General features: G+C 51.7%; 3 protein-coding genes across 9 annotated transcripts in view; all 3 read right to left on the bottom strand.

Annotated features, from left to right (window-relative positions):
* Positions 1-230: 230 nt before the first annotated feature.
* On the bottom strand, positions 231-16,495 carry UBOX5 (U-box domain containing 5). 2 transcript variants are annotated; one of them, XM_056489249.1, is made up of 5 exons: positions 16,401-16,495; positions 7,853-7,949; positions 5,542-6,703; positions 2,739-2,900; positions 231-978 (listed from the first exon to the last, which is right to left on the bottom strand). In XM_056489249.1, the coding sequence occupies exons 2-5, from the start codon at positions 7,904-7,906 to the stop codon at positions 764-766; spliced, it is 1,593 nt and encodes a 530-aa protein (XP_056345224.1). In that variant the 5' UTR covers positions 7,907-7,949; positions 16,401-16,495; the 3' UTR covers positions 231-763. The 2 variants fall into 2 exon arrangements, with proteins under 2 accessions (XP_056345224.1, XP_056345225.1); XM_056489250.1 differs by having other exon boundaries at positions 16,281-16,473.
* Positions 9,910-16,470, bottom strand: FASTKD5 (FAST kinase domains 5). Of its 2 annotated transcripts, none has more exons than XM_056489240.1 (2): positions 16,401-16,470; positions 9,910-12,513 (listed from the first exon to the last, which is right to left on the bottom strand). In XM_056489240.1, exon 2 carries the CDS (start codon positions 12,472-12,474, stop codon positions 10,039-10,041), a length of 2,436 nt encoding a protein of 811 aa, XP_056345215.1. In that variant the 5' UTR covers positions 12,475-12,513; positions 16,401-16,470; the 3' UTR covers positions 9,910-10,038. The 2 variants fall into 2 exon arrangements, with proteins under 2 accessions (XP_056345215.1, XP_056345214.1); XM_056489239.1 differs by having other exon boundaries at positions 16,281-16,465.
* A 2,533-nt stretch (positions 16,496-19,028) lies between the features above and the next one.
* The window catches only part of LZTS3 (leucine zipper tumor suppressor family member 3), a 49,183-nt gene continuing 40,468 nt past the window's right edge, over positions 19,029-27,743 (bottom strand). For all 5 annotated transcript variants that reach the window (XM_056489242.1, XM_056489243.1, XM_056489245.1 and 2 more), the window contains exon 4: positions 19,029-26,959. In XM_056489242.1, the coding sequence (XP_056345217.1) occupies positions 26,246-26,959 (714 nt within the window). In that variant the 3' untranslated portion in view covers positions 19,029-26,245. The remainder of the gene's footprint in view (positions 26,960-27,743) is intronic.

Here is a 27,743-nt window from a genome sequence, read left to right on the forward strand (position 1 = left end):
GGTTGTAGAGGTGACAAACCCTTTGATGTCACAGCTGCTCTCTGCAGCCCCTGTGGGTGCAGGTGTCTGAGTCTCATCCCTGTGGTGCACGAGGCTGCTGCCACAACCCCTCTGAACCCCTGGGCTGCAGCTCCTTTGTGTTGGTTTGGCTTTTCCCAGCCCTTTTATTTCACTCCAGGACATCATTAAACCCCAGGATGAGACCAATTAAGAGGCAGGGAGAGAGAACCTGACTTTAAACATTTTATTAAGGCTTAAATGTCTATCAGCCAGCCAGGAGCTGGGCTGGTCACACGACATAAACCGAGAGGGTGGGATGGGATGGCTTTTCTACAAGTCTGGATGAGCAGGGTGAGATCACTGCCAGCCCCTCACCTCACCACAGCCTCTCACTCCCAGCAGGGAGGGGAGGGCGAGGTGGGCAAGGGGAGGAGGTCAGAGGGGGCAGTGTGTGTGTGTGGTCACTCACAAGGGCTTTACCTGCTCCACAACCGGCTGGCTGCTGGTCAAACTGGCGGGGGAAGCTGAGCTGGTCCCAAAGGCACCTGTGCTAAAGCTCTGAGCCCCAGGGCAGTGCTGGACACCAGTCCTGCATAAATACATATTCCTTGATAAAGAAGCTATGGCTTTTGTCATCCTCAGGCTCTGGCACTGTGCTCTAACCCCCCACCCCTGCTCTGTGAGCACAACTCCGAGTCCTCTCCACTCTCCGGCTCCTGGGGCACAGCAGCAGCTCCTGCTCCTCCTGCTGGCAGCCCTGGGGTCAGAAGTGAACCCTCCTGACATCCTGGCTGGCTGCCAGCCTCTTGCAGCTGCCACAGTGGATGGGGGACGCTGGAGCCTTCTGGCGCTCGGCCAGGCAGGGCCGGCACACCAGGTGCCCGCAGGGGAGCTGGTACACGGGCTCTGCCTTGAAGTAGCAGGAGAAGGATTTGCCACAGGAAGCACATGCCTGGCTCTGGCTGCTCCTGTTGTGCTCTGTAAATCCAGAATCACACAATCAGCAGGTTGGAAGAAACTGCAGAGATTGATGAGCCCACCACCGTGCCCAGTTGTTCCTGGGGATCCCATCACCTCCCTGGGCAGCCCCTTCCAATGTCTGATCCCTCCTCATGTCCAGCCTAAACCTCCCCTGGTGTTGAGAGTATAAAACAAAAGGACAGAAGTGGATTAGAAGAAGTTCAGGCTGTGCACAGTGTGACTCAGGACTGTGCCAATGTCCTGCCATGACCACAAGGAAAGGGAATGGTGCAGCTCCCAGGGCAGGGCGTGCTCAGAAAGGGATGGATCACATCAGCACTTGCACTGTCAGGCTTTAATTGGGGACAGATGACTGTAAAAAAGGGCTTTTCACTTTTATTGAGACTAAATCATCCTCCCTCTTGCTGTTCCCAGCGGATGGAAATGGTGATTCCCAGGAGGAAGAGCTGAGGTGTCACTTTGCATTCCTGTCACACACCACCCATCCAGGGCTGCTCAGCTCTCAAACTGCAGCAATTTTAGAGGGGACAGTAAAAAGCTGAAGAGCTGAATGTCACTGTGAAACAGCAAAAGCTGTTTGGAGAGGGGGAGAGAGGGAAAAACAGTCATGGACAGAGCCCTGGGTCACCCTGAAGCTCCTTCTCAGCCATGGGCAGGCAGAGCCTCACCCAGGACATGTGGAGGGACATCTGAAGGCTCAGTGCTTCCCTGGCAGCCCAGAGGGATGATTTTGGGAATGCATGCACAGCTGGATGAGTGGCTGGGCAGCAGGTGGGCTGCAAACAGCCAGGGCTTGGCAGCCTGGCTTAGGCACACCCAGTTCTGGTGGGATTCTGGGCACACACACACACACACACACACACACACACACACACACACACACACACACACACACACAGCCTGGCCTGGGTGCTGCTGCTGTGACCTGTTCCTGCCAAGGGCTGCATGTCACACGGGATTGCAAAGAATCCTGGAATGGTTTGGTTTGGAAGGGATCATAAAACCCATCCCATTCCACCCCATGCCATGGGCAGGGACATCTTCCTCTATCCCAGGTTGCTCCAAGCCCATCCAGCCTGGCCTTGGACACTGCCAGGGATCCAGGGGCAGCCACAGCTTCTCTGGGCACCCTGTGCCAGGACCTCCTCACCCTCACAGGGAAGAATTTCTTCCCAAAATCCAACCTCACCCTACTCTTTTAGTTCACAAACATTCCCCCTTGTCCAGCCATTATCTGTTTGTTTAAAAAGTGACTCTCCCTCTTTTTTCCAAGGCCCTTTCAAGCACTGGCAGGCTGCAGCATTTGCTGGATTTGCACCTCTCCTGCAGCATCTGCACACCAGACTCATTCTCCACCCACAGCTCACAGGCAACATGGAACCACTCAGCCCAAACTGCAGGGCTCTGAGAACAGTCTGAACCAAGCTGGAGCAGGCTGAGCACTGTGTCCAGGCACAACACATCCCAAAGCACCCCTGGGCAGCACAGACAGCCAAGAACATGGGAAAATCACAGGAGTGGTGCCACAGCCTGCTCTGACCCTGGCCATGGACAACATCCCACATGTTTTGGGGGTCAGCAAGGTCTGACCTGCCTCAGTGGGAACCAAACCAGCAAAACTGCTGAGATAGAGGCAAGAATTGTGAAGTAAAGCTGGCTGGGAGACAGTGTGGTGTTTTTATATGGAATATATAACTTCTGGGTTCTGTTAAGCCAGCCCCAGCCCCCAAAGTGATCCAGAGGAACCTGTTGCTCACCAAGGACTGTGCCCACACTCCAGGAAGTGCTGCAGCCCCCCTCTCCTGGAGCCTGCTGCTGGCTCTTCATCAGCTTGGCTGTGAAGGAGGGCATGGAGCTGAGAGCTGAGGTCAGGGCAGAGTCCAGGCTCTCTGACAGCTTCTGCTCGTGGGACACCAGATCTGCAAAGGGAACACAGAGAGCAGGTCTGGGAAGGAAAACAGAGAACAGGTCTGGAAAGGGAAAATCAGAGCAGGTCTGGAAAGGGAAACAGAGAGCAGGTCTGGAAAGGGAAAATCAGAGAGCAGGTCTGGAAAGGGAAACAGAGAGCAGGTCTGGAAAGGGAAACACAGAGAGCAGGTCTGGGAAGGAAAACAGAGAGCAGGTCTGGAAAGGGAAATACAGAGAGTAGGTCTGGAAAGGGAACACAGAGAGCAGGTCTGGGAAGGAAAACAGAGAGCAGGTCTGGAAAGGGAAACACAGAGAGCAGGTCTGGAAAGGGAAAATCAGAGCAGGTCTGGAAAGGGAAACACAGAGAGCAGGTCTGGAAAGGGAAACAGAGAGCAGGTCTCTAAAGGGAAATACAGAGAGCAGGTCTGGAAAGGGAAACACAGAGAGCAGGTCTGGAAAGGGAAATACAGAGAGCAGGTCTGGAAAGGGAAAGAAACAGAGGCCAGGTCTCCAAATACAAGAAAAAGATGGAGAAGCAGATGCTGGGAAAAAGAATCTGTGATGCAAACACTGCCTTAGCTCTGAACTTTGGAGGATTTTAGGAGCCCTGCCACTTGTCTTGTTGAGAGGTGTCTTTTCCCTGCTAAGGGGCTGGGATTTGGGGTGGAGTGCCTCGTCTCCTTTGGGCCCTAGAGATGGGAACCCTATGGATTATCATATTCATGTGGTGTCCCAGTGCCAACTTACACAGGATCAGAATCATTCAGGTTGGAAAAGTCTTCCAAGATCATCGAGTCCAACCCTCAACCCAGCACTGCCAAGGCCACCACTGAATCATGTCCCCAAGTGCCACACCCACATAGTTTGTCAATACCTTCAGGGATGGGCAGTCTGTGCCCAGGGCTGGAGAACCCTTCCCATGAAGGAATTTTCCCTAATATCCACCCTAAACTTCTCCTGGCAGACCCTGAGGCCATTTCCTCCTGTTCCCTGGGAACAGAGCCTGACCCTCACCTGGCTGCACCCTCCTTTCATGGAGTTGTACAAGTCTGCAGGACTGAAAAAGGGCAAAAACTCCAAATATCCCAGGAAGCTGCTTTTCCCTGAAATCCCAGCTTTTCCTCAGCCAGCTCCCGAGGATCCCAACCCAGTGCTCCCAGCAGCTCAGAGAGAACATTTAAACCATTAATAAAATCTTGTTTTTCCCCCTCTGTCCCAGTTCTGAGGCACAGGGTGAGGGCTGGACCCTCCCTGCAGGGCTGCCCTGTGCAGCACCGACACTGCTAATTAAGACAGAGCATTAAGAGAATGTTGTCTGCATCACTAATTCTGTTAAATCCAGCTCCCAGAGGAAGAGCTCACAATTGGTGCTGCACATTTGCTTCAGCAATCAAGGCTGATGATCCAGTGAAGCACGACTCTGAGCACTCTGCTGTTATTTATGTATGGACACGGCTGCCCCAGCAGCATCACACAGGGCAGCTCCTGCTCCTGTGGGGCTGGGGCACATCCTGCTGGGAGCTGTCACACACCTCCACAGCCAAAATAACCAAAGATTCCTCCTAAAACTGGGAGTGAGCTCTAGGATGAGGGATCAGGGCAGAAATGTGCAGTCTGACTTCTCCCTACTTTTCCTGGTACCTGATATCAGTTATTTTCAACCAAAGAATTTAAGATCAAACAGACACCTGAGCTTCATCTTCAAAACATTTCTGGGCAGACTGGGAGAAGGGTGAAGGCACTGACAGGTCCCAGCAGCTCTGGGTTACAGACCAGGACACTGGGCTCACCTGCCTAGAGAGCCAACCATAAAATACCCACACACCTGGATTTACACCCTCTGTCCCAGGTGCCACTTCCACACAGCTTCCAAACCCCTCCAGGGATGGGAACTCCACCACTGCTCTGGGCAGCTGTGCCAGAGCTGGAGAGCCCTTTCTGTGAAAGAATTGTTCCCAGTATCCAACCTAACCCTCCCCTGGTGCAACCCTTTTTCCCTCTGTTCTCTGGGAGCAGAGCCTGACCTCTCCTGGCTCCCCCTCCTCTCAGGGAGCTGTTCACAACAACAAGGTCCCACCTGAGCCTCCTTTTCTCCAGATTTACAGAACATTTTGCATTCCCAGCAGTGCCACATCACTGAGAAAAGGATGGATGAAGGGAAACCAGCACCCATTTCCTTGTCTAATTTAGCTTCTAGCAGGTTTCCTGCTTTAACCACCTGCAATTTCTGTGCAAGTCTCTCCCAGGCTGAGCTGCCCCTCCTCCCTGCAATTCCCTTGCTGTGGTTTGTTGTGTGTCCCACTCCTGCTCTCCTTCCCACCTCCCTCCTCACAATGAGCCAGGACTCCCTGCACCACCAGGCATTTCTTTTCCTGTTTTTGCAGGACACAATAAATCCACCTGGATAAAGAAACCCCAAACTAGGACGGTGAGAAGGAATCCAAACTAAAAGGGGAAGAGGGTGAGCTGAGCAAACAAGGGCTGTGAAACCCTGAACAGGGAACATGGGAGGTGGGTCACCAACAGCTAAACAGCCTGGAGACCTTCTAGAGGTGTGGTGGGAACTTGCACTGGATTTGTCCTGGTTTGAAACCCCAGCTTGGGGCTGTCCCAAGACTCAGGGAACAGAGGTGCCCTGGGGAGCCACAATACCTGTGGAACAGTCCATCTGGATCAAGTGGGAGTCACTGTCAGTTCTCATTTTTTTAGCACTGTTCTCTGAGGTAGCCGTGACAAGTAAGTTTGTAGCATTAAAATAGGGTGGCTGCAGGGAGCCCTGATCCATGCAGTCCATTTTCCTTTTCAGAGAGGACAGGGTGATGGAGGAGGGCACCGGGCTCCCCGAGAGGTGAGCCCTGCCCAGCAGGTTGGTGCCAGGGATGCTGTGCTGCAGCAGGAAGTGGTCTATCCTGGCCTTGAGGGTGGGGTGAGGTAGGGGCTGTGAGTGCTGGCTGAAGGCCACGCCCGTGAAGGGGTCGCTGGGGACCCGGCCCCAGCACGCCTCGCTGCGGTTGCACTTCTCCAGCGTGCTCTGGTCAATCACCTTCCCAGAGGGCAGCAGCATGGGTAAGGTCATGATCTCCAGAGTGATGGGGTCCAGGAATTCTTCAGGGATGTCCTGGACGACATCCACCAGCCTGTGCAGGGCCTGCTGCTCGCTGGCTCCGAAGGGGACGCAGTCGCTCTCCATCGGCGCCCACAGCTCCGGCTTCAGGCTGCCGACGTCCTGGGCCAGGAACTGTGAGGCCACCTGGAAGACACCCTCGATCACCTCCTGAGGGCAGGACTTGGCAGGCTGTCCCCACACCTCCAGCCTCTTGATGCCGGGCAGGCCCCCCCCGGCCACGTGGGTGATGCAGATTTTCAGGTGGGACACGTTGCTGAGCGAGGCCGGCCCTTTGTTCCACAGGTCCTGGGACACCGAGCCGGGGTAGGAGAAGACATTTTCCATCTGATGGAAGGGAGGCCTTGGCTTGAAGCCTCTGTGGCCAAAAGTCACTTTGCTCTGATTTTTTAAGACAGCTTTGCCCACCAGGGTGAAGGTGTCCTTGTCGGCCAGACCTGAGCACTGCCCCTCGGGGCTCTGCCAAGAGGTTTTGTTGCATGAGGTAGAGGTGTAAACTTCCAGGCCAGAGAAGGTCTGGTAGCCCCCAGAGGAGATGTCCACGTTGATCCTGCAGATCTCCACGCTGAAGGGGAAGGAGATGGTGACGTGCACCGGCGGTTTGATGAAGTACTCGCTGCGGAAGCCGCGGCTCCTCCTGGCCAGGTCCTCGGAGATCAGGTTCTCCACCTCGTAGCCATCGGCAGAGATCTGGGTGCCAGCACAGAAACGGGCTCAGGGGGCAGCAAGGAAACACAAGGCAGCCAACTGCACAAGCACTTGCAGAGATTCTCAGCAGGACATCAGGCAGGAGGTTTCTGTGCAGCTCAGATCCCTGCTGCAGGGCAGAGCAGACCCACCCCCACCCTCCTCCAGCCACCTGCTCCCAGACCCTCCTCCTGCACCCTCCACTGCTGGAAGAGTGGAAAATTAGGGATAATTGTGGTTTTGGGTCAGTGGAGTAAGTCAAGGAGCAGAGGGTGGCTGGGAGCAGAGGATGAGCGTGGGGCAGGTGGAGTCTCCTCCTTCAGTCTCCCTTTTCAGGTGGGAGTCTCCTGATTTCCTTTGTGCCTACTTATCCATGTGGAAATGCACTTGGAATCACAGTTACAGGATGCCAGAGGAACTCTGGATGTCAATCAGCCTCTGGGAGCCACCCCACACATCCCTGAGGGAGATCCATCAATCCAGGCTGGGTCTGGTTTGGAACATCCAATCCCACCCTCTGCTCTGCTCCTGGGCTGGTTCAACTCAAGCCCTTCCTGGAAGCCCCAGGCCCTGAGAAATCTGCAGCACTTGCTGAATGGACAAATAAAAATGAAGAAAATCTGTTTATTACATCTGTTTAATATGGTGTTGATCACAACAATCACACCAAACCTCTGCAGCATGGCTGGGTCTCTCCACAAAAAATTCCAGGACTGCTGCTTTTGCAGCACAGTGTCCTGGATTTTGGGGTGAGTTGGTGTGGAAACTTACAATTAAAAAATAGATTTGAATGAAAACTGAGTTTCTTAAAGAGATTCTGATGTGCTTAGTGAAACCAGAAATACTTGGAAAGTAACTTCAGCAAACACTATCAAGAGCTGTGTGTTTCAACAGGCAGAGGGAAAGCTGGAATATTGCAGGGAAAAACGGATCTCAAATCAAAAACCTTATACCTGGAAGCACAAAATGCTGTCTGGTTATGAGATCCTGCAAAATTAGGGCTTTTCCCTCCAATATTTAGTGTGTGCCACATCAGAGCAGTGATGCAGATTATCCCAGAGGAGCAGTGAACAAACTCCCCCACCTCAGGACAATTCCACCTAATCCCTCCATCCCTCCCGGTCCCCAAAACCCCCCACATCACTATTTTACCTTGTTGCAGTGAATTCTTGGCTTGAACTGTGGGAGACACACGTTTATTACCATCTTGGCAGCTGGAGACAGGTCACTTGCTGAGCATCAGAGTCAGCTTGGAAAAAAAAAATTAAAAATAAAGGAAGTGAATATCCATGAACAGTGAAAGAATCTCATGTTTTGGGTGAGTTACAGGCTTGGGAATTCCTAAAATGCAGTTCAGATCTGAGTCCAGGTGAAGCTAATATAAACCCAAATGAATGTGGTGGAGAGATGAGAGTGAGAGAAACAAAATCACATTAATATAAATCAGCAAAAAGAAAATGGCTATTTTAACTATAAACAGAGCAGCAATTAGATCTGAATATTTAGCAAAGATGCAGTTTTGTAGGTGTAGAAAATCACCAGCACAGCACACAAGGCTGTCACAGTGAGTGAAGATTAACCACAAATATTAATAATTGGTGTTAAATAACTCCAAGGGAGCAGAGGGCACGGAATAGCTCTGAGGGAGATGTCTGGGATCTGAACAGTAAATTCTTCTGCCAGCATTCATCAAAGAAACTCAACTGAACACACTTTCTTTCCCATTGAAAAAAAAAAAAGACTGGAATTGGCTCTCTCAGATCCCTTTTAAGAATGAAATTATCTGTGAGGTGAGAGCTTTAACCTCATGTTAACCTCAGCTTTAAAATGTCACTGCCCTGGGCAGCCTTGCAAATCAGGGGCTCGCTGCCTCCTTCAAGAACAAGCAGCTCTTTAATGATTTTCCACTGATCTGTTGGTTCAGCCCAAATGAAATTTGCCTTCTGAGGGCACATTGAAAAGGCAGAGTTAATGAGCTCCCTGTGCTGCATCTGCAAGGAGAAAGGTGGAATTGAAGGCACAAATCCCAGGGATAAAACCCAACCCAACACAGAATCCACACCTGCAGAGAGCTGAGCTTGGTTACAAAGCCTTGAATGGAGCAGGTGCCAGGTGAGCAGCACTTCTATCCCAAAATTTGATCTGGCAGCCATCAGGAGCAATTCCTGCTCCTCAAGGAGCAGGACAAGCACACACCAGCTCTCCTCCAACACTACTTTCCTGAGTCTGAGAGGTTTCCAGAACTGGGCTGACAGTGGGGAACTGTTCAAATTGGTCTGAATTTTGGCACCCACATCTTGTAGGAGACTGACAGTTCAACTACAGGCTGAGCCTCAAAACTGCTCTTTTTGGCCCATTTTTAATCAAAATGAATTTACCAAGTGGTAAATTCACTTTGCCTTCAGCATTGGTGTTATGAATAGTGGCAAACCAACTCTCCTTGCTCCCTTCCTTGGGAAAACTTGAGATTTTCCTCCCGTTCTATCCCTTTTCTCTTTCCTGGGCTGAAAATTTCTCCAGCAACATGAGAAGCTCTGTATGGGTATTTTATAGGATTTTTCTCCTATATGTTTGTGACCCTGTGAGACTTAGGTTAAATTTTCCAGTCTCAATATCTCAGTAAGAAAATGGATTATTCTGCATTTCCAAGTCACTGCACTCCCTTCTCTGAAAGACTCTGCTACAAATCTCATGGCAGAAGTCATTCAGCTGCTTTTACCCATGGCTGGGCTTTTTTTTCCTCTCTCTTCAGTGTGTGCTTTCCCTAAGGTGAACAAAGATCTTTGGACTGAGGCAGTGAAACACACCTGAAAAAAATCCTCAGTGGTTTTGGACAAGGAATTTTAAACCAGACTGTCTGGAGTTTGTCACCACAACTCTTCCTGGTGTCCTATGTGGGATTACAGAGCTGCTGCCATAAAAAATGTGCGTGGTAGACACCAAATAAAGTCTTTGGAGCAGGAAATGAATATCCTGAGGTCAGAGCACCCCAAACCTCAGCCTCACTCAGTATCCACGTTCCATCCTAAAGGAGAAACCCAGGCTGTGCCTTCACACCCAGCCCCATGGGGTTGGAAACATGAGCTGTGTGTGCTCCTGGCACCCAGCTCAGCCTCATGACTAAATATCCTCTGCTCCTGCTCTCACAGAGGCACCAAATCCAACCACTCTCACTCAGGGTGGAGAAAGAAGCAATCACAGAGAAAAACGAATCCTTAATAAGTTTTATTTGTGGTGGAAGCATTTGAGGATCCAGGTACAAATGAAGAGCACAGTACAGATGCAGAAATGGCCGCACAGAGCACCTGCCAAAAACTGAGCCACCACCCAGAGACATTTCACTGTGCACCCAGGCAGGGAGATGCACTTGCCCCACTAGCAGGCCTGGGGAGCAGCTCTGGGCAGAACACTTTGTAGTGGAGGTAGCTGAGCTTCTCGGAGCGCGTGCGCTTGAGCAGAGGGAACCACTCCCAGAAGGGGATCTCCACCACCACGTAGCCCAGCAGCCGCAGCTGCCGCCGCTTCAGGCAGTGCAGCCCCAGCAGCCGCCGGGAGCCGTAGCAGAAGTGGTTCCTGTTGGACACCTGCAGGGCCAGCCTCACCTCCCGAGGCTGCCAGAGCCCTGCCTGGGGCTCAGCTTGTTCCCGAGGCTGCCAGAGCCCTGCCTGGGGCTCAGCCTGTGATGTGGCTGCACCCAGTAACAGCGCTCCTGCTGCATTCCCTCTGTCCTGTCTATCAATCCTGGCTTCATTCCTCACTTCTGTGGGACTCTGGTTATGAGCCCTCCCCTGGATGAGCTGAGACATTAATTCATCTGTCAGACTAACTCCCATGTCTTTCAGCTTCTTGGCTGCCACGGGATCCTTGAAGTTGAAAGGGATGGGATGTCCATCGGTGGCCAAACGCACCTCCAGGTCGCTGGACCTGGTGTGGGGCAGGATCATGTGGTTCTTCACATACTCAGGGCCTCCCAACATGCTCTCCAGGAGGGATGTGGCTTCCACGATTTCAGGCCTGACGTAGATTTCCCGCTCTGCAAAGCTTGAAACCATCTCAGTGAACTCCTGACAAAGCTGAGGTGGGAGCTGGCTGCCTTGGTAGGTCGGGCACTCAATTTCAACGCTCTTCCCAAGGGTGAACAGGTCCTTGTCGAGCTCGTATTTGCTACCTCTGGTTTTCTCTACAAACTCCTCCCTCAAAGCAAAGTCTATCAGCTCCTCTGGGAAGCGTTTGACAAACGCCAGGCCAAGCAGAGCAGTAAGGAGATGCTCTGGAAACTTGCTAAACTCATGGAGTTTTGCATGCAACTGCTTTATCAGGCTGGAGTAAAACTCCTCCTCGTTGGGAGGTTCATAGTCCAGGCACCCAAAGGACCACAGGAATTTGGCAGCATCCTTGCTCCGGCAGTAGGACACCTTGGAAGGCAACGAGATGGCGACAGCAGCCAAAACATCCTCGTCAAAGAAGTGCAGGGATGAATAGGTGAGAGTGATGTGCATGATGCCCTGGATGTTTGTTGCAGGGATCCGAGCAGGAATCACCTTCCCCAGCTCCCTCATCAGCGGCACGTGATCCATGCGGGTGTAGCGCAGCATCTTGAGCACGTTCACCAAGGCGTAGGTGCTCATGTCCTCCATCTGCAGGGACACCCTGTCTGCAATCCTCCTCATGACGTGCTCAGAAATGCCACTGAGGGACTTGAAGAGCCCCAAGCAGATGGCCCCCAGCTCCTCCAAGGTGAAGGTGTCCAGGTGCTTCAGGATCGTGCTCTCCACCTTCTGCGCCAAGTCCGCGGGCGACCTCCGGCCTTCCCCGATGATGTAAAGGAGCTGCACAAACTGGGGCAGGGTGAGCTCCTTCCAGTGCAGGTTGGCATAGCTGAAGAGAATGCCCAGGTAGGAGGGCACGCTGCGCTCCAGGCAGCGCCAGCAATCCGCCACCAGCAGCAGCTGCTCCAGGCCCATGTCCCACGCCCGCCGGCAGAACTCGGCCTCGCACGCGTTCAGCAGGGGGTGGGAGGCTGGCACTGCCAAAGGGACACAAGCCTTTAAAATCTGGATGAGATCTGGGGTGCTGAGCAGCCTGATGGCCGTGACAGCACGGTGACACAGGGCACTGAAGCTGGGGTCGGACAGCAGCGCCGCGCGTCGCTCCGCCGGCAAACGGCTCAGCCTGAGGAAATAATCTGAGAGAATTCCTGGGCTGGGCTCACACCCGGCCACACTCTGTAAAATCCAGTCCCCCTCCTCTGCAGGGAGGGTCTGTGCTGGCTCAGCACTGCCACAGCTCAGAGATCTGTACTCAGGCCTCCCCTTCTGGAACACACGGGGGTCCTCCTTGGAGTCGTGCATTTCCCGTTTTTCCTTCTCTGCCTCCTCCTTGTACAGCATGGCCAGGCTGCTCTGCTCCAGGGGAGTGCTGGACTTGGGCTTGGGCAGGGCACTCCTGACAGGTGACACAGCTTGGGGACAGGCAGTGGGGAATGTCTGCGTGGTGCCAGGGCTGGTGAAGGTGTCACCTATGCTGCTGTCCCTATCCACGTGCTGCTGGGAGGCAGCCCTGCCTTTGGCATAGGCAGCTGGGTTGTACAACACTCTGTAGTCCTGTGGCTTCAGCAGCTGGATTGTAGCCCCGGATTCAGTCCCAGCCTTGGCTGCTCCTGGCTTATCTCGCTTTTCCTTCTTGCTTTTGCTGCTTCCATGCTCGGCTCTGGTTGAAAACGTTGTCACCCTGCTCAGCCTGGGCAATCTTCGGCACATTAGCACTGTAGCCATGGATCTCAACTTATTGGGGCTCAGAGCTGCTTCCAGGTACTGAAAAAAGGGCAGACGGAGAGTGAGTGGCCTCCACCCCACAGGCAGCACGTTTCAACCAATCCTTTACGCCTCCCCTGGCCAGGGCAGCTGGGTCCCACTATGGAATGTCACCTCATGCAAGGGTGGCTCAGGATGAGCACTCAGATGACCTGGGGTTGGAGTAGAAGGCAGCCAGGCATGACTTGCTACTCAGCAGACACAAGAAACCTGGCACAGACTAGGAGAGTTAAGAAAAGTAATCATAGTTTTTTCATTTTTAAGAGACCCAAGATGCTTTTCCTTCATTCTGAACAATGAAAATGTGTTTTTGCAGAAGAGCTGCAGCTTCAAGAGGCTTTATGTATTCAGACAGAGCATTTGGCTGCTTTGGTCATTGTGGTCTGAATCACTGACCACCACCTGAGAAGTTGTCCAAATATCCAGGGTGCCACACTGCCCTTTGCAGCTGGAGACAGGATGTGGAGCAAAGTCTCCACAGAACCAGTGCAGAGAGTGAAAACTGGCCCAGAACCTGCAGATGGAGGTTGGAAGAATGAAGAAATGTGGCCAGAGCAAAGTGGGGGAACTGCAGGGGAGAAGTAACACAAATCATTACATGATATTACATCCAAGGCTGAGAACCAGGGAGGAAACAAAGCCTTAAGCTTCAGATTTGAGAGCACCTCCCAGAGTTTTAGGGTACAGGAGGCTTAAAAATGGCTGGTGCCTTCCTAACTCCTGCCTGAAGCAGCTACAGCTCGGAGGGTGAGGATGAGAAATCCGTAGGAGTCCAGCTGGGTGCTGCCAAACCAGCCCTGTTTACCACGATTCAGTGATTAAAAAAATAAAGCACCAGGTCACATTTTCCTCTCAAATCCTTATCCACCCAAATATCCATCCCACAGGTGTTATCCACTTCCTTAAAATGCCTCAGTGCCACAGGGAGCTGGGCAATCAGGAAAGCCAAAGCCTGGCAGAGATGCTGCCACTGCAATGCACTTTAAATAAATAAATCCTCACAGCCACCCCTTGGAGCTCTGCTTGTATCCATGGTTCCTGATCAGGGATGGAGCAAGATGTGGGATCACAGCAGGCAAATTCAGTTTTGCAGCAGCAAAAATGGCACTTTGGGGCAGAAGAGGTGGGTTTGTGGTGTGTGAGCAGGACAGTGGGATGGGGGCTCACATGCAGCTCTGGCTGAGCATAAATTGAATTTTTTGGTGTATCAGGATTCCCACATCTCCCATCATCCAGGGACACCTTCCACCATCCCAGGTTGCTCCAAACCCTGTTCAACCTGGCCTTGGATACTTCCAGGGATGGGACATCCACTGCTTCTCTGGGAAACCTGTTCCACTGAAGTAGATGTGGACATCTCACATCCTCTGCTCCATGGACAGAGCCTGGAGGCAGCAAACACCAGCCAAAGAGGGAGGAGAAGCTGCTGGAGTAAAAATTCACCCCAGCAGAGAGGTGAAAAAACCAACTGGGCTGGAGACCAAGAGGCTCTGGGAGGGTTGGAGGAAGGAAAGGCAAACTGAAATGTGGATTTGTGGGGAAAGCCATGCAAGGAGAAGGGTACAAGAGAGTCCACTGTGTTTTTAGGATGAGCAGTGAATATTGTGAGCTGCTCAAGAGCCCACTTAAGGCACCTTATCTGTATCTCCAAACACCCTGAGACAATCCCAGGAGCATATCAGGCTCTGTCCCACAGACCCCAGGCTGTTCCAGGGCTGTGACTGTCCCATCCCAGCACGAGAAGTCAAATCATGCCAGGCAGGAGAGACTCTGCCCCTTCCTGCCTGTCTGGGGAGCAGGGACAAAAAAAGCTTACCCAGAACCTGGACAGGAAAACCCAAGCCAAGAGCTGGATTTCAAAGCTCTCCTGTTCAGCTCAAAGGAATGTCTGATAAAATGATCATTCCTGGCTCTACTGGCTGTGGTGTCCAGCCTGAAGTGGCCACAGGTGACAGATGCTGGAGACAGGTGACAGGGGACTGCACCTGCCTGGGGGAAGGAGAAATCCACTCCAACATCTCCTCCTCCAGCACCCTGCAGAGCTTGGATCATTAGAGGGGCCGGATCAGGCTCCAAAATTCATCTTGAACAAAAGGAGGTTTATCCATGTGAGGCTTTACCAGAGATTTCCTTGCCTGATTCGACTTTTGGGTGTCTTTATCCATTTTTCTGCTAACAAAACCCAGGTTATTTATATAAACCTGCTGTGAAAAGTGATACTCCCCAGGAAATTCAGCAGTGCTTCTCCCAGAACCCCTCCCAGCAACAAGAGCCCCACTTCAAAGTCAGGGAATCAAAGCCCTGGTGGAGGCTCTGAAGGCGAGCGCCGCGTGCTGCTAAGAATATCCTGCACGGATTGACTGTGGAGCTGTGACACATTTGGGAATCCAGGCAGTGGAGAGATTGCTCCTCTCTTTCTTTGCTCCAAATCCAGTAAAAAAAAGGAAGACCACGCACAGCAGAGTGAGGCTGGGATGGGACAAGACAGTTCCAGCATCCTCAAGGGCAACGAGCTGCTCCAAGTGATTTTTCCATGATTTCGCCCACCCCCGGCCCAATTCTTTGTGATCTTTCCAGTTTCCAATCCCATTTCTCTTCCAACTCCACCCACACCTTCCCTGGATTTGCCTCTCTTCACCTTGAGCAACTGGCCTTCCTTCCTTCCTCCTCCCACTTCACATCCCAACACAGCCAAACTCCTTCCCACCTCTGGGCAGGTCTCTCCAGAATTTTCACTTCCAGCAGCTCCAAGGAGCCAGGGAGTTTCAGAGCTGGGAATGCCCTTAGAGGAGCTGCTCAGGCATGGAAACACCTCTGTTTAAGTGTCACAGCTGAGCATCACTAAACACCTGAAAAAGAACATTCCCAGAAGGATGCCACCTGTCCCAGGGGCTCCTGTGGAAGGGAATGTTGGTGCCTCCCAAAATGCTGTCAGGGCTTTTGCTCCCTCTGGAACACTCAGAGGGGTTTTTGAAAGCCTCTCACCCTGTGCTTCCACCACCAGCCAAAGGGCAGAGGGAGCCTCCTCAGGGTGTGTGAGGAATGATCAGGGTATGAAATGTTGGGGATAAAACAGCTTCTTTTGGCCAATGGCCTAAAGTGAACTCCTGTGCCTGGGGGGAGAGGAGAGCAGCAGAAAAGGGATTTTATTCTCCAATATGTTATGATGTCAGAGCACAAAGCTGTCTCATTTTGGTTTCTTTGTGCTTTTTCCTCTTTTTTAAGATCACAGAATGGTTTAGGTGGGAAGGGATTTAAAGATCATCTCATTCCATCCCATGCCATGGGCAGGGACACCTTCCACTGTCCCAGGCTGTCCCAAACCCCATCCAGCCTGGCCTTGGACACACCCAGGGATGCAGGAGCAGCCACAGCTTCTCTGAGCACCCTCCCAGGGAACAATTCCTTCCCAATATCCCATCCATCCCTACCCTGGCAGTGGGAGCCATTCCCTGTGTCCTGTCCCTCCATCCCTTGTCCCCAGTCCCTCTCCAGCTCTCCTGGAGCCCCTTTAGGCTCTGGAAGGTCTCTGAGCTCTCCCTGGAGCTTCTCCTCTCCAGGTGAGCACCCCCAGCTCTCCCAGCCTGGCTCCAGGGCAGAGGGGCTCCAGCCCTCAGAGCATCATTCCCGTGCAATTCCCTTCTCTCCGGGGGCAGGGCTGGAAGCCTCAATCCCGCTACTCACCCCTATGGCTGCACCTACAGACACATAACACATAAATATACACACACAGACATATATACATATATATACATATATATACATACATGTATATGGGGCAGGGCAGCCCCGCCGGCTGAGGGGGTGGCTCGGGCAGCGGGCAGAGGACGGGGATAAGGAAGAGGAAGCGGAAGGCGGATGAGAAGGGGAAAGGAGCCGGGACTCACCGGAGCCGCTCCGGCACCGCCGCCGCCTCCTCCTCCTGCCCCCTTCGCCTCCTCCCGCCGCTTCCGGTCGCGCGCCGGTGACGCCACTTCCGGCTCGCAGGGCGCGCGCCCCCGTGTCCACGTGACAGGAAATCACGTGACCTCCCCACAGTCACGTGGGCGCCGCCATGGCGGTCCCGAGGCTCCCCCTGAGGCGTCCTGGGCGCCGCCATGGCGGTCCCGGATGTGGTAATTGATAAAAGATTCGTGCTAATTATGGGAGTTTTGGAGTTTGTATAAACAAGAATACTTAAAAAAAAAATAAAAAAAAAGAACATGAACCTTGATAAAGGGAAATATATGATTGAACCCACTCTGTTTAAATCCCTCTGTGATAATTGATAAAAGATTCGTGTTAATCATAGAAGTTTTGGAGTTTGTATAAACCAGAATACTTAAAAAAAAATAAAAAATGAACATGGACCTAGATAAAGGGAAATATATTATTAAACCCACTCTGTTTAAATCCCCGTTATGAATATTGTGTATACCAATTTGTAAAAAAAAAAAAAAAAAAAAAAAAAAAAAAAAAAAAAAAAGAAGGTTTTCCATAGTCTGAAAGGTTTTTTTGCAGAATCAGATTTCCTGCCTTTGTGTAATCAATCACAAACTATCTGCTAAAGATCAGAATTCCCACTTCTCCTGTTTTTTATCTACCAAGACCAGATGGTTACATGACAAACTGTCCCATGAGCTGTCCCACAGAAGTCTGGAAGTTTCTTTGACCACCACTGCTTACCTTGCAGAATTACTACAACAAAACAATAACAATTATTGATTACAACAAGGAAAACCGTACTATAAAAAGGGAGCTGCAAACCAGGTTCGGTGAAAGCGTGGAGTGGGGGGTGACCCCTCATGTTTTCCCCAGCGTGCTGCTTGCTCTGTCTATATAAAATAAAGCAATCTAAATTTTGCTGAATATCGAGACTATTATAAATGAGAAACAAAGTCTCGGTATTTAGCAAAATTTAGATTGCTTTATTTTATATAGACAGAGCAAGCAGCGCTGGGGAGGCAGAGGGGTCAATGCCCACTCCATGCTCCACCAAACTTTGGTTTGCAGCTCCCTTTTATAGCATGGTTTCCTTGTAGTCATCAATAATTGTTATTTTTTTGCTGTTATAATTCTGCCAGGTGAGCAGTGGTGGTCCGTGGGATCGCTGGACGATGTGAGTCTCTAGGCAATTTGTCAAGTCCCAAAGATAACCATCTGGTCTTGGTAGATAAGGAAATGGCAGAAGTCAGGAAGTTTGGTCTCAGGGATAGGTTGCAATTGATTACACAAAGGCAGGAAACCTGATTTTGCAGAATCTGTTGGGCTGTGTGAAAGCCTTGTTTTACAAGCTGTCAGTAGATACAACTTATTTAGAAAACATAATATTCATAACAGGGGGATTTAAAACAAAATTATTTAATCATATGTTTTTCTTTCTTTAGTGTCATGCCTCATTTCAGACCTAAGTATTCTGGTTTATACAAGCCCCAATACTTTTATTATTAACATGAATCTTTTATCCATTATCACACCAGGGAGGCAGTGGCCCCATGGCTGGTGTGGGTTGGGGTCAGGATTGGGGCGTGTGGGAGGCTGGTGGCTGAGCTCACACCCCTCACTGCAGCTGTCCCAAGAAAACGGGGGGGGGGGGGGGGGATTCAGCTTACTCTGCACCTGTGGAGCTCTGGCCTGAGCCCCATTGGCCAGGGCTGTCCACACAGATTTTGGGTATTTCCAATAATCATGGCTCCGCTGTCCCCCAAAATCTTCCTCCTGTCCACTGGAGACTTTCAGCACTGGCTAACTATTTAAATATTGCCTTGAGCCTTGCTTAGCACTTGTGTTCCTTCCTGATACTTCTACCAGGTTTACTTGCTCTCCACCTCTTCCTTCAGATTGGGTTTTTATGCCCTGGCAAGTGAGGAAATCCCATTTTCGGGGGCCACAGGGGTTTGGAGGAGAGCCATGCTGGCTGGTGACACCTCAGGATTTAAACCTGAGGGAACTCATGGAATCCCTGAGTGACTTTGCCCTGAGTCACTTTGCACCACCTTTGTCACCAGAGGGCAGGAGACTTCTCTAATAAAGCTGCCATTGGGAAAAGCACTGGAATTGCTGGGTTTTTAAAGAACAACGTTCATCTGTTGCTTTTAGTGACACTGACAGAGTTGGGTGGGATTCATTTGAGTAAAAACCTGCAGGAGGTTTTGGACATGGTGTTCCCTGTCTGGTTATGAGAGAAAGTGGATGGACCTCAGCCTGAGGGCTGCATCCAAATCCTCACCCTGAACATCTGGGATCCAGCAGAAATTTGATGCATTTTGTGTGTTTTCCACTCCTTCAGCCACATGAAGGGCTTGTGCTGGGGAAATGAGGGAACCCCCAGAGGTGCTCCAGGGGGGGATGTGGCTTTTCCAAGCAAGGGCTTGGCATGGGAGGGAAAAATTGCACCACTGCAGCTGGATTGGAGCTTCACCCAGGGTGAAGCTTTCTCCCCAGTTCCCCAGCCCAGCTGTGGATCCATCCCCAAAACCCCCCTGGTTCTCCCCCCTTCTCCCACCCGTGACACAACCAAACAAGCCACACAGTCCTGTTTTTAAAACGGGGCCTTTCTCCATTTTATTTTGCCCAATAAAAATCCTTCACAGTCAGGTCGAGAGAGAAGAGTTGGAGATACGTATACATATAGATCTGCATGTCTATTTATATATATACATACCTCTGTACAGATATATTTATATATTCACCGTAGAAAATGGCAAAGGCAGTAGCTCTTCACATCTGGATAATCCAATGGGAACAGACAACAGACCAGCAGGGAATTGGGAAGTGTGGTGGAGTTTTAACGAGAACCTCTGAAACAGATACACCTTTGCTGTACAAAAATCCCAGAATGCTGTGTGTTACCTCTTTTTTCCTTTTTTTATTTTTTTTTTTTTTTTTATTTATTTTTTTTTTATTTCATCCTCTTGTCTTTAAACACACTTAACCAAAGTCAAGACAACGGTGTTTGGAAGTGACCAAGTGGACAGGAGAGACACCCGACTTTATGGAGTTATTTTTTAAATATTTTTGTTATTTTTTAAAGTATATATATATATTTATATATATATAATTTTTAATTTTTATTTTTAACTTTTTTTTAGATTTTTTTTTAAATTTTTTTTGCAAAGTCTCGTTTAAACGCAGCAACAGTCAACGCAGAAACAGAACAGTAACGGAGTCGAGTTCAGAACACTTCTGGTTTGAATTCACAGTCAGAGGAGAGAGAGAAAGAGACAGAAAAAGAGAAAGAGAGAGACACTGAGGCGTCAGGAGACGAGAGGGAAGAAAGCACAAGGCTGGGATTGAATTTACAATTGATGGGACGAGGGGCACGGCCGGGTGCCAGCAGAGCTCCTGTTATTGCTGGTGAAGTCACAGCAGCCTCCCCCCGTGGGGAGCTGGAATTTGGGGGGACAGCTCTGGATCTACTGGAGAACGGACGACTCAGCGACCTGCACGGGTTTGGGGCGAGGAAAAGCCTCGCCAGCGTGGTGCCTGGAGCGAGGCAAAGGCCAGTGCGGCTCCTCTGGGCTCACAGCGATTTCCAGGTCCTGGAGAGTGCAAACAAGACACCTTGGAGGAGCCCCGGGGGACACGGCTGCCTGGGAAGGGACTGCATAGACACATCAGCCGGCTGTGCAGCATTGGGCGGTGCTGGCGCTCTGCCCGCGCGTGTTCTGCTCCTCTCACTCACGGCAAAGGGGTGAAGGGGCTTCTCCTCCCAGCCTGGCTCTCAGGAGTGGCAGAGCCACAGTGTCCCGCTGGTTGTCACCGAATGTGACTCCGTGACCCGCTGCAGGGAGCCAGTGACAGCCACGGGATGGGCACAGGAGGGGATGGGTCACACCTCTGGTGGCCTGCTGCATGTGGGAAGTTTTGGGCTCTCTGGATAAATGGGGCCACCAAGCTCAGACCACTGTGGTTATTTAGAGGCAGACTGGACCTTGCATCCCTTTCCAAAGGAGCTGAGGCCAGGACTGGAGCTGTGAAGGTGTTCATGGGAATGTTGGCTTGCCTGCAAGTGTCAGAGCTGGGAAGAGTCCCTTTAAAATCTCCCTGGAAAAACCTATTGCTTTGGGACAGAAAGCAGAGACTTCCTGCTGGAGAAAACAGATTTGTGAAAGAGCTGTGGAGACACAGCCTGGTCCCAGGCTCCAGACCTGACACAATCCCCATCATTGGGAGAACCAGGAGGAGGATTATCCTGAAAATACAGGGGCTTGGTGCTGATGGCAGCTGCACTGCCAGCATGGAACAGCCTATTGGGAAGCCAACATCTGCAAACAGCTGGATGTGATCCCAACCCCTTGATACACTGCAGGATCCTGTGTGCCCCAAGGACCTCACAAACCCCTCAGCCCCCTGTTTTTTCCAGAGGAGTGGAAGGACCAGGGAGCCCCAGAGCTGGGTGGTGACAGTGTGCATCCCTGTGCAATGATCCCACAGGATTGCAGGCCACAGGAATGTCCTTTGGCAGGAAGCCAGGTTGTTCTTGGAGGTGAAGCAGGGCTGATGGAGCTGCCATGGGAATGTCAGAGAGGACTGTTCTGGACAGCTCTGAGAGCAGGGCTGGGATAACCCATTCTCAGTGGGGGCTGTAGCTCCAGCTTGTGCAGATGTACCTGGGAGAGGCACTGGCTGCTCCAGTGGGATGGGGATGACCTAAGAGGAGGCAGGAGAGCCTGGACAGCTGGAGCAGAGTGGCAGCAGGGCACAGGCAACACATGATCTTTAGCCAGGGGTCTTGGTGAACAGAAACTTATAAAAGAGTTTCAAGGCTTAAACTGAAGGTTTGGGTTAAATTAATGGCGAGTTGGGCTCTCTCCTATCCCAGGGATGGAGTGGAGAAGGCTGAGAATGGCTGGGGAGCAGAGACATGGTGAGAGGCATCTGCCCAAGACCCAGACCCACCTTAACACCCACCTGCAGGAGCACAGATCTCCCACCAGCTCCTGCCAGGTCCAGGAGCCTCCATGGAGCAAAGGTGGGTGGAGATGCCTTCAGCAGCCCAAGCAGGAGAAGAACACTCTGCCTTCACCTTGGAATTTGTCTCCTTGGTAAGGAGGGTGCTGAGGATGCCCTGGGGTGAGCTGTGGGGGGGACACCAAGGGGACAGCCAGCAGGACCACCAGCTCTCAGGATGCTGGTTTTCCTGGGCAATTCCCACTGAGCCAGAACAACTGAGTGGTGTCTGCTGCTAACCTAGAGAAGACCTATTGCTCTGAAGATGAGAGGTGTGAAGTTGCCTGAAGACAAGAGGATGCGTGGTTTGGCATGAAGAAAGGGAATGGCATCCATCCCAACTCCTAGGGCAGCCCCTGGTCCATATTCTCCACTGTGTGGAGTTAATTGGTATGGCTGTAGAGGATACTGCTGTCACCAACTGGGGACAATCATCTCACCCAGGAACTCTTTTCTATCCTGTCCTGTCTCACACAGGAAAGGCCCTTATGGACCTGCAAACATTCCCAGGTGGGACACAGGGAAGTCATGTTCCCTGGCAGCTGTCATTCCCCTTTTCCAGCCCACACCAGCCTCATCTCTCTGCAGGAAAGCCGGGATGCAGCTCCAAGCATGCAGCCCAACGCTCTCCAGAGATCTTTGGTTGTGTTGCTTGTCAGCTCACTGCCATGAGCGAGCTATAAAGTGCCACTGCAAGGGGCAGGAGGGGAGCAGAATGGTTCTTTCCATGGGCTGAGCTCAGGGGGACACCTCTAGGAGCCACTGTCTGCATGGAGTCTGGGTGTGACACCCAACAGGCAGAGGAGACTTCACCTTGAACCAGAGGGCAACTGGAAACCTGGTTCAGGGTGAGAGCAAGCATCAAAGCAGGACAGAGTGACACCAGGCTGAGCTCATCCCAAGGGGATTGCTTTCCTGGGAGGTGCTGAAGCCCAGGTTCCCACTGCAGCCAGGCACAGGTTGGGGTGCTGAGCACCCCCTGTGCAGCGCTCAGTGCTTGGCCCTGCTCGCCAACAGAGAATCACTGAGCCTTCTTGTCTCCATTTAATCATCAACATACAGAGCTGGGCTCTTCTTTACATCCAAGTACACTTCTCTCTGTACAACAGCATAAGAGCAACAATTCCATTCCTCTCTGGAGTGTGGAAACCTGGAGGTGAGTGAGCACCACCAGTGGCAGCAGGACTGGGGCCACCAGCTGCCAGCAGACAGTGGCAGGAGCTGAGTGGGGCTGTGTGAGGCACAACAACGTGCCCTGGGTGTGGTGTTTACCCTGGGGGTGAGAGGGGAGTGCTGGAATCAGCCCAGCTGGGTTGCTGGGACAGTGGGAGCAGCCAGCCTTGGAATGGTGGTGGAGCAAAGCAGCCCTGCTCACAGCAGAGTAAAACCTTCCCTGGAACATGCATAGCCTGCTTAGCCCCTATCCTCATGGATGGGAGCCCCTGGAGCTGATCAGTGCCCTCTGTTTGCTGTGTGGATGTGCCTGGAGCATGACCGGACTCTGTACATGGGGGACCTGTGATACCAGAGCTGCTCCAGGACTGTCACCATGGGCCTGGCTGTCCCAAAAATCTTGGATCATATTGTCCAGCTGCATGTACTACGTGTCCCAGAGTATCTCTAATGCTTGTGGACCCCGTGTGTAGGCAAATGAGCTGAGATCTCATGGCCACAGCTTGTGGTGGTGGCCAGTGGCAAGTTAGAGAAGATTTTGGGGGCAGGACTTGGGCAATGACATGACAGCCAGGACAGGATGCTGAATTCCAGTAGCTCCAAGGTGGAGACAGCTGGGGAATGGTCAAGCCCAAACTCTGGGTGGAGTTCCATGGGACAGAAACAATTCATCAGCCCTGCCTGAGCCTCCAAGAGACACTCTGCCAGCCTCCTTGGCCATTCCCAGGAAATGTCACCCAAACGCCAGCATGGCACCCCTTGGCTGTCCTAATCCAGGGCTAAGACCCCAGAGCCTCTGTGAAGCTTTTATTGAGAGATTTCATCAACTTGTGAAAGTGTAATGATGTGGAAGGAGCCAGGTGAGCTCCCACCTGGGCACAAACAGCAGGAATCCAGGTGTCTCATCATCATTTTGCTCCATCTCTGCTGAGCAAAGGGCTGGCACAGGGGAGAGCACATCCAGCACATCTAGTGGTGGGAAGGAATCCTGAATCACAGGAATCCCTTGTGGCAGTTTGGCTCCCCAAACCATCTGTATTTTGTCACTGTAGCATGGGTGGGGTGGTTTCTGCAGGACAGCCGGGTGTTTGGGGGGATCCTGGGAGAATCCCAAGAGAGAGAAAACCAGCAGCAGTGTCTTAACGGGTGTCTGCAAGGCTCTGTCCCCCAGGGAGTGTCCACAGTCGAGGTCTCTCAGAGCTGGATTGCAGCTCTGGATTGATGTGGTGCAGTGAAGAAGGTGGAAGGAGTGGGCCTTTCCTCCTCCAAGGTGAACAATCTTCACACCTGCTCTGGGAGGGAGGACGAGGTGGGCTTGTCTGATGTGAAAAGAAAGCTGAGATGGCGCAAGACACCAGATCTCCAACCCTGACACTGTGGGATGTTTGGGTCTGTCTGGAAGGCCTGGAGTATGATGTGGAGGAAGCTCTAGGATTTGCCTGGCCAGGTGCATGTGGGTGTCTCCCTGGGCATGGCAAAGTCTGCAGCTGTGTGGCACTGGCAGGCAGCTGCACTCCTTCTTTGCATGGGCTGACGTCCAGGAGTGCTGGAGTATCTTCAGGGTTTGCAGTAGGACTCTTCCCCACACCCATCAGGAGTCAGACCTGACCTAATCCCCCCTTTTATGGCTGGTCCAGGGAAAGGGATTAGCCTGAGCTGTCCCAGTGTTTTCCATGAGTTGTCTTCCTCCAGCTCCAAAGACGTGCAGAACTGGTGGGAAAAGACAGGAACTGTCAGCTGGGGTCTTGAAATGCCCTGGTCTTGTTGCACTTTTCCATTTTCAATGGTTCCAGGGATCTCTGGCAGCCACCACCAGCTCCTGGCCAGTAGCACTGTCCAATGACTTGGGACTAACTGCAGTCCCCACCCTGCTCAGTCTGGAGCTCACCACAACAACATTTGTTCTCAAACTGAAGGTCATGAACAGACCAGATTTAGGGAGACAGAACATGGAAACTGTGCAGCTTCATGGCTTTTGTTTGGAAGGTCTTCAGCCCCTCAATGCCTCGTTCTTCCTTGGTATGCACATGAAATATAATCTGGTCAAATTCATCCTGGAGTCACTCAAACGTTTCAAGACATCCCAGTTCTAATTCTAACTTTTCTCTTCTAGCTGCTCCCCAGGGCAAAGAGCCAAAATTCCCACTCCTATTGATCCTTTGGCCAGTGCAAACTCCACTTTTCAACATTTCTCTTCTCTTTATTGTGACTCGTGGTAAAAAATTGTCCATGACAGGAAGAACCGAGCTCCCTTTGCCCATGTTTTCAAGCGGAATGCCAGGTTTTGCTGCCTCAGTGACTGCGCACGCAGGATTTGGTTTATTATTCTGCCAGGGCATAAGCACTTGCGTGATCTTAAGCATTTTCCCCTCTTATGAGTTCGTTCATGCTCAGAGCTAGTAGCTGAGTATTTTCTTGAGTATTTTCCTGGAGTTGTTATCTCCACCCCTGGAGTGTGGGATGCCTGTGTTTGGAATGGCAGTACTGAAGGCTGATGGTTGCAATCCAGCTGTGATGCTGCTGTGCCCCCCCTGCAACTCCTGAGTGAGGCTCGAGTGCTGTTTTTAAGCAGACCCTGGACCAAGAGAGTGCACCAAGGTGTCACTCGTTTGGGGACAGGGTGGCACAGCTGCCCACTTTTGGGGCAGATTGCTAAAGCTTCAGTTTGCATAAACATCCCGTGGGCTTGGAGGCTTCTCCAAACCTTGATTCCATTGACTTTGGGAAGTAAGAGGGCTGCTGGGAAGGGAAACCAGCTCAAATTTCCAGGCTTTTTTCTTGCTGCAGCCAGCTGGGGTATAGAGTAAGAGTAAGGGGACCAAGGCAGAGGTGGAAGGGTATTTCTGCTCCCGGGGTTGGTCACAACCTGGGAGAGGAGTGGATCTGCAGGAGGAAACCACAAGGAAGTGAAAACGCAGCATTTGTTAAGCTGTGCTGAGCCTCCAGAGAGGCTCCTGCTGGGACATCATTCCCTGTTGGCTTCTGTTACCAGGACAGAAGGTCTCCTGCTGCTCCTCAGGGATGTCCTAACCTCTTGCAAGGCAAGAGGGAGTCGTCTGGTAGAGATATGTCTGGTTTCACTGAAATCAGTGGCCAAGCTCGCACTGACTTCACTAAGACCATCGTCTAGACAGGATACTTGATGCAGAACACTTGAGTTTGCTCATGATCCCGAGAGCTTTGCTCCATTAGCCAATGTGGCTAAAAACATCCTGGAAAAAAAAACCCCAAAAAACCAACAAACCTGCCACTTTGAACTGTTTTGCTGCACATAAATGCTTGGAAAGCCAAAGAAACCGAACACAACCCTCCAAAACAACCAACCGAAGCGGGGTGAATTGTAGGAGAGGGGGTGGCAGCCTCTAGCGAAGTAACAGTCAGGGCAGATTACAAAATTGACCCTCACCAGCTGTACTAGGGAAAAACCCAGACGAGATGTTGCATTATCGATAGAAAACCAACGCACATCCACAGTTGTTTTACCTACAGAGCACAGAAGTGGAGAGTGAGGGTGATGGAGCCTGGTGGGAGCACGCTCACACCGCGCTATCCTTCGGAAGATCACTGGCTGGAGTAGGTAGTACATGCACAGCAATAAAAGATTCCGTGGTGTCACCTGGGTCCCTGCTCAGATCTCGGTGGACTCTATTCGCTCCAGTCTGGAGGGAGTCCATGTCTTCTTCTCCTCGGTGTGCGGGGGGCTGGTGGCTTTCGTGTTCATCTCGTTGACCTTGTGCTCCAGGAGCTGGTTCTTCTGGTACATCTCCACGTAGTTCAGCTGCAGCTGCTTCTGGTACTTGATGACTTTCTCCTTCTCCTCCTGCCACGTGCGCCGCTCCTCCTCGAAGTCCATCACCTGCTGCTCCCGCTGCTGCCGCTCCAGCTTCAGCTCCGTCTGCAGCCGCTCCAGCTCCCGGCGCAGGCTGTTCACGCTGTCCTCGCTCTGCCGCTGCATCTTGGCCTCGTCGCTCTCGCAGGCCAGCGGGTCCCGCAGCTTCTCCCCGAGCTCCCCCCCGAAAGACCCCGCCGGGGGTGCCATGCTGGCAAGTGTCCGCTTCAGGCCGGAGACCTCCAGCTCACAGTGGTTCAGCTTTTCCCTCAGCACCTGGACCTCGCTCATCTTCCTCTGCAGCTCGCCCTCGCAGATCTCCAGGTTGACGCTCTTGGAGCTGTAGGAGTCCTTCAGGGTGAGGATCTGCTCCTCTTTCTCCCGTAGGAAGTTCTTACCTTCCTTGAGCTGCGACCGCAGTCCCACGATCTCGTTGAGCTTCTGGGAGACGTCGGCTTGGGAGTCCTTCAGCTGCTGCTTGAGCAGGGAGATCTCCCCTGCCTTCTGGCACACCTGTGGGGAGAGCACTGGTGAGGCTGGTGGATGGCAGCAAGGAGCTGCTTGTCCCCTGCACTGCCCATGAAATGACCCTGCTCGAGGACTCAGCCCTCACCAGGACCCAGAACATGGCACAGACCTAGACGTTGTCCTCACCTCTGTGTTTTCTTCCTGGCTCTCAGGGACCTGATGCAGTTCCCAGCTGGAGTTGCCCGAACAGTCAAGCCCAGTGCTGCAGTCCCTACCAGTGATGCTTTGCTCCTGCCTTCCTCTTATTCTCCCACCACAAACCCGTGGGGCTCAATCCCAAACTTTCTGCTGAACATCTGCAAATGGCACATTTCAGAGCCCAATTAATCCCAGCTTCATTGACTTTCCATCAGGATTAGCAGAATAAGTTCTTCTTGATTCTAGAGCTATGTTTTGCCTCTGCACTCTTAATAAATTTAAAGTTTCTAGCCTGTGCATGGAAGGATTAAAATTCTTCACATAATCAAGCTGAAAAAAAAAGGTATGTTAGCACTGGCTATACAAACAGACCTTGATAAAACGTTCTAAAAATAGGAACAGTAGGAAGAAGTTATGTAGGACTCAACAGGAGAACTAGAAAGAGGAATTTGTCTTCTAGCCTTTTAAGAGAGATAAACTTAACAACTGAAAACTGTGTGTTACGATGGAAAGCATGAGGTAGACGTGGCTATCAGTGTCATTCTTAGCTCAGTTGCTTTTATATCTTCAATTTTAAAAAAATCAAATATTTGAAAAGCAGTTTCAGGGTTTGCCAAATGCAAATGGTAAA

The sequence above is a fragment of the Oenanthe melanoleuca genome, chromosome 4, assembly GCF_029582105.1.
Source record: "Oenanthe melanoleuca isolate GR-GAL-2019-014 chromosome 4, OMel1.0, whole genome shotgun sequence".
Lineage (NCBI taxonomy): Eukaryota > Metazoa > Chordata > Aves > Passeriformes > Muscicapidae > Oenanthe > Oenanthe melanoleuca.